This window comes from Natator depressus, chromosome 6 (genome assembly GCF_965152275.1).
Source record: "Natator depressus isolate rNatDep1 chromosome 6, rNatDep2.hap1, whole genome shotgun sequence".
NCBI lineage: Eukaryota > Metazoa > Chordata > Testudines > Cheloniidae > Natator > Natator depressus.
This window is the reverse complement of record NC_134239.1, coordinates 15651944-15657943: the sequence shown is the minus strand read 5'-3', so window position 1 is coordinate 15657943 and position 6000 is coordinate 15651944. Positions and strand designations below refer to the sequence as shown.

General features: G+C 46.0%; 1 protein-coding gene across 2 annotated transcripts in view; it reads right to left on the bottom strand.

Moving 5' to 3' along the window:
- Window positions 1–1406: 1406 nt before the first annotated feature.
- Window positions 1407–6000, bottom strand: part of LOC141989928 (membrane-spanning 4-domains subfamily A member 15-like) — a 58402-nt gene continuing 53808 nt past the window's right edge. For both annotated transcript variants that reach the window (XM_074956857.1, XM_074956858.1), the window contains exon 7: window positions 1407–1820. In XM_074956857.1, coding sequence (XP_074812958.1) covers window positions 1692–1820 — 129 coding nt within the window. In that variant the 3' untranslated portion in view covers window positions 1407–1691. The remainder of the gene's footprint in view (window positions 1821–6000) is intronic.

The following is a 6000-nucleotide window of genomic DNA, read 5'->3' as shown; positions in this document are numbered from 1 at the left end:
TCATGTGAGGGATTAAAGACTGAATGCCAAAAACCCGCAAAGGTGTAAATCGACATAGTCCTATTCAGTAGTGCCTACAGCTGTACGCATATTACACATCATTGGCAGCAGTGAGGAGCACCAGCGCTGATCACCTCACTGCCAGTTCAGGTTTACCACTCTGACCATCTGTCATGACAAGGGGGTGGTGGAGCCAAAATTGACTGAGTGCATGCCGCTACTCTTTGCCTCAGGTGTAGGGCAAGCTCCTGCACCGCAATTCATCTCCAAGGACCTGCCCAACCCTGCCCCACTTCCAAAAGCCCATGTCCCCTCCCAGAGATGGGGAGTGACATTGCATCTGTGCGGGCTGTGCTAGAAGGTGGGAGCTGAACATGGTGTAGACTAGGCAGGTGACATGCTGGGACCAGCGACTGCAGCAGGGATGGCCCCATGGGGATTGACAGTGTGCACCATGGGAAAAACTTGTGGGGGTGCCCAGACCCTGTTCAGGTCAGTGGGGATTTATCCCAGCTGAGGATCTGGCCCTATATGCTTATCTAATAGGGTTTCTCTCCATATTAATAGATTCCAAAGCCAGAAGGGACCACAGTTATCATCTAGTCTCACCTCCACTATAACTCGGGCCATAGAACTACCCTGAATTAATTCCTGTTTGAACTAGAGCAGATCTTGAAGAGAAATACCCAGTCTTGATTTAAAAATTTCCAGTGAGGCAGAAGACACCACAGCCCTTGATAATTTCCTCCAATGTTTAATTACTCTCACTGTTAAAAATTGTGCCTAATTTCTAGTCTGACTTTATCTAGCTTCAACTTCCAGCCATTGGATCTTGTTAGACCTTTGTCTGCTAGACTAAAGAGCCAGGAATTATCAGATTTCTCTTTTCCCTGCAGGTACTTATAGACTGATCAAGTCACCCCTTTACTGTTTCTTCTTTTCAAAGAAACCCTTTGCAGACAGCACCTACATGCATCTGTGTTTGGGGTTATTCCCCTTCTAGCTGGACACAGCTCTGCCATTCTCCAGCTCTGGCTGGGAGAGAAGTGGAATGTCCATGAGGCCTGTGTCCCCTGCCTCCTGCCCTATATCTTAGTGCCTCTGCCAGACTCCAAAGGAAGAAAGTGTGTAAAAGCAGTTGGGGCCCGACCCAAGCAAATTAGTGCTAGTTGTAGTCGTAGTTTTTGTGATGTCTGATATGGGTGAAGGGAGACCGTCTGCTCCACATGCATGTGGTGAGAGTTACGTGTGGATATGCACACTCCACATGCACACTCAAACACCCGCCCACCCACACACCCCACATCTATATGCTACATGTTCACACAGACACACATGCTACATGCACACACATGACACATGCATCTGTGAGAAAAGGCTTTAAAACAACCGACTCAGGATCCATTTTGAAGCTTTATTGAAGAAGTGGCCAGGGGAAACATTCAGGACCAAAGCCTCTGGGGGCTGGATAGGGCTGGTGAGTCATCATCTTATTTCATTGCGTAACGTGAATTCAATGAACGGTGCAGAGCCAGGGAGAAGCTGATTGAAACGAGTTCTCTCTGTGAAGAGTGACAGAGCTGAGTTCTAGAACTGCACTCAGGAAATGGATTACAATCTATCATGCAGGACGGGGTTGAGTTTTACGTCTCAGAGGAGCTGCTGCTGGAGCCATATCTCGTAGGAGTTCTTTATGAGGCCCCTTGCTCGGTGTCTTCTTTGGAGTCATAAGCCCGATTGGTGTAAGGTGGTGGAGAGGCCATTGGTGCAGAAGGAACCCCAAAGTTTGCATTGGTAGCATATGGCATGAACAACATGGCCTGCAAAACAAAAGAGATCAGCCCTCACACCCAGCACCTTCCTCACCTCTCCATTCTCGCTCCAGCATCTTCCGCACATTCTTTGCCACCATCACTTTTCTCAGTCCTCCATGCTCACCCCCTTCACCTTCCTCACCCTTCCACTCCCTTTCATCAACACATTTTTCAGCACTACCACCACCATCTTCCTCATCCCTCTAGTTCTTATAACTGGGGCAGGTGCATCCCTGGTATAACTCTCCTGCTGTGACTGGAATTACACCAGGGATGAATCTGTGGCATCATCACTGTCAACACCCTACTTGCTATCAGTAGGATTTTTCCTGTGGAGGGGCATGGGTCCCAGGTGTCATAGAACATGACCCTGGTCTCTTGATATAGTGATGACATTTTGGATATGGAAACTAGACATTCTCTTGGGTCTTGACTGCAGCAGGTTTGTGTGAGGCACTTAAAAGGTTAATGTGGTAGGTCTCACTATGCCACAGAGCGTCCCTCTGTGCTCCTTGCTAGGGCTGCTTGAAAATTCCCTGTCAACAAGCTGATTTTCAAAGAAAAAAACAAAAAACAAAAAAACCCCAAACTCCAAACTTTTATGTTTAACTCAATGAATTGTTTCATGAAAAGTATCCAGTTTCCAGGGAAAAATTTAATTTTTCATCCATAAAGTGAATGCCCTAAAACTTAAGGATGTCATAGAATCATAGAATATCAGGGCTGGAAGGGACCTCAGGAGGTCATCTAGTCCAGCCCCCTGCTCAAAGCAGGACCAGTCCCCAACTAAATCATCCCAGCCAGGGCTTTGTCAAGCCTGACCTTAAAAACTTCTCAGGATAGAGATTCCACCACCTCCCTAGGTAACGCATTCCAGTGTTGCACCACCCTCCTAGTAAAAAAGTTTTTCCTAATATCCAACCTAAACCTCCCCTCTGCAACTTGAGACAATTACTCCTTGTTCTGTCATCAGCTACCACTGAGAACAGTCTAGATCCATCCTCTTTGGAACCCCCTTTCACGTAGTTAAAAGCAGCTATCAAATCCCCCCTCATTCTTCTCTCCGCAGACTAAACAATCCCAGTTCCCTCAGCCTCCCCTCATAAGTCATGTGTTCCAGTCCCCTAATCATTTTTGTTACCCTCTGCTGGATGCTTTCCAATTTTTCCACATCCTTCTTGTAGTGTGGGGCCCAAAACTGGACACAGTACTCCAGATGAGGCCTCACCACTGTCGAATAGAGGGGAACGATCACGTCCCTCAATCTGCTGGCAATGCCCTACTTATACATCCCAAAATACCATTGGCCTTCTTGGCAACAAGGGCACACTGTTGACTCATATCCAGCTTCTCGTCCACTGTAACCCTTAGGTCCTTTTCTGCAGAACTGCTGCCTAGCCATTCGGTCCCTAGTCTGTAGCGGTGCAAGGGATTCTTCCGTCCTAAGTGCAGGACTCTGCACTTGTCCTTGTTGAACCTCATCAGATTTCTTTTGGCCCAATCCTCTAATTTGTCTAGGGCCCTCTGTATCCTGTCCCTAACCTCCAGCATATCTACCTTTCCTCCCAGTTTAGTGTCATCTGCAAACTTGCTGAGGGTGCAATCCACACCATCCTCCAGATCATTTATGAAGATATTGGACAAAACCGGCCCCAGGACCGACCCTTGGGGCACTCCACTTGATACCGGCTGCCAACTAGACATGGAGCCATTGATCACCCGTTGAGCCCAACAATCTAGCCAGCTTTCTACCCACCGTATAGTCCATTCATCCAGCCCATACTTCTTTAACTTGCTGGCAAGAATACTGGGGGAGACCATGTCAAAAGCTTTGCTAAAGTCAAGGAACAACACGTCCACTGCTTTCCCCTCATCCACAGAGCCAGTTATCTCGTCATAGAAGGCAATTAGATTAGTCAGGCATGACTTGCCCTTGGTGAATCCATGCTGACTGTTCCTGATCACTTTCCTCTCCTCTAAGTGCTTCAGAATTGATTCCTTGAGGACCTGCTCCATGATTTTTCCAGGGATTGAGGTGAGGCTGACTGGCCTGTAGTTCCCAGGATCCTCCTCCTTCCCTTTTTTAAAGATGGGCACTACATTTCAATTTGGAGATGCTGCAGTGCCACATGGGAGATGTAGTTTGTTTGCCTGTTGTCCCCCATTCTTTGCTATGGATCAGGCTTACTGGCGAGACTACATTTCCCATGATGCACCATGGCCAGGGACTCCCGGGATGCAACAACCTCCCCTCACTAAAAGGGGGACAATCTTGGGAGTTGTAGTCAGAGTAAGGAGCCTGGCCCACAAAGGAGAATGGCAACATGACGCATTCAAACTACAATCCTCATTAGGCACCGCAGCAGCATTTCTACATTGAAATCTTTTGGGTTTTGTCGAAATACTTTGGTATTCGAATTTCTGCCAAAAAAATATAAAATGTCTGGAAAATTTAGACAAATAAAGGTGAGGTTTTTTTCATAAAAACTTAACACAGTTTTCAACACAGATTGAGAAAACATTAGTTTATCAGTGTGTGAGCCTACCAGCTCCCAGTCAACCATGGGTTAACCTCATCTCAGCTACCCCCTTCACTCTTCCAAGATGCTCAGAGGAAGGGCCAGGAGAACTGCTGCATGGGAGGCAGCCAGCCAGCCTTTGGGGAGGTCACAGTCACATCAGCCTCACAGTAGTGAGTTGTATTCCAAACAAGGCGTTTCCTGTTGCCTCGATTCATTTATTTTTCTGTCTGCCTAGAAACATTGTCCCTGGAGGGAATGTCCACAGCTGTAGCTTTTGGGAGGGGAGTTTGCAGCATCATGATTCCATGGCTGGTTCTAGGCGAGCCCCACCAGCTGCTCTAAAACAAAGGCTAGTGATGATCCCCAAGGAGCTGTCCATCTGTCAGGTACTGCTGAAGTACAAAGGACTCTGTCCATGCCTCAATACATCCCCTCCCCCAAGGAAGTAAGAGCTGGCTGTGCCAGGCGGGGAATTCCATGCCAAGGGAATTCTCTGCTGGAGAGCTCCAGTGACTTTCAGTGGCACAAAAAGGGTGGGATTGCAGCTCAGGTTCTGGCCCAGTTACAGTTTCCTGTCCCCCACCCCACCACACCCCACCCCGCTACCTGGCACAGGGAGATGAAATGCAGCTCCATAGAAATTAAAACACTGACAATGAAGGTCAATGTGGCGGCAGAGAAAACTGGGATTACTTCCCCCTCCCATTAAAAAAAGATTCAGTAACTTGGAGCGTGGTGCCAGCAGCCTGGTTAGGAATCAGGGTAAAAAAGGGCCAGAAAATAGGGTTATTTCCTCTGCCAAAAATGTCAACAAAAATCTATCAACCAGCAGAATATTTTGATTCAAGCTGGAACCACAGTGCCTCATGGGAGTTGTAGTTTGGATGCCTTATACTTTCATTGTCCTGTATGAGCTGTGTTTACATGCAGGACTATATCTTCCATGGTTTATCACTTTCCCCTTGTTGGTGAGGGGAGGGGATGTGTCACAAAGGTCCCTGCCCATGGTGCATCATGGGAGATATAAGTGCTGCAAGACATGGCCCATAGAGGAAAATGATAGCACATGGCAGCTGAACAACAACTGCCACCAGGCACCATAGTTCCACTTTGAGTCTAAATAGTTTGGTTTTCAGTAGGGTTGTCAATTAATAGTAGTTAACTCATATGATTAACTCAAAAAAATTAATCGTGATTAATCGCAGTTTTAATCACAGTGTTAAACAATAATAGAATACCAACTGAAATTTATTAAATATTTTGGACGTTTTTCTACATTTTCAAACATATCTATTTCAATTACAACACAGAATATAAAATGAGCACTGTACACTTTGTATTATTATTGATTACAAATATTTGCACTGTAAAAATTATAAACAAAAGAAATAGTATTTTCAGTTCATCTCCTACAAGGATTGTAGTGCAATCTCTATCATGAAAGTGCAAATTACAAATGTAGATTTTTTTTTTTTGCTTCGTAACGGCACTCAGAACCAAAATAATGTAAAACTTTAGAGCCTGCAAGTCCACTCAGTCCTACTTCTTGTTCAGCCAATCGCTCAGACAAATAAATTTGTTTACATTTACGGGAGATAATGCTACCCGTTTCTTATTTATGATGTCACCTAAAAGTGAGAACAGGCGTTCACATGGCATTGTTG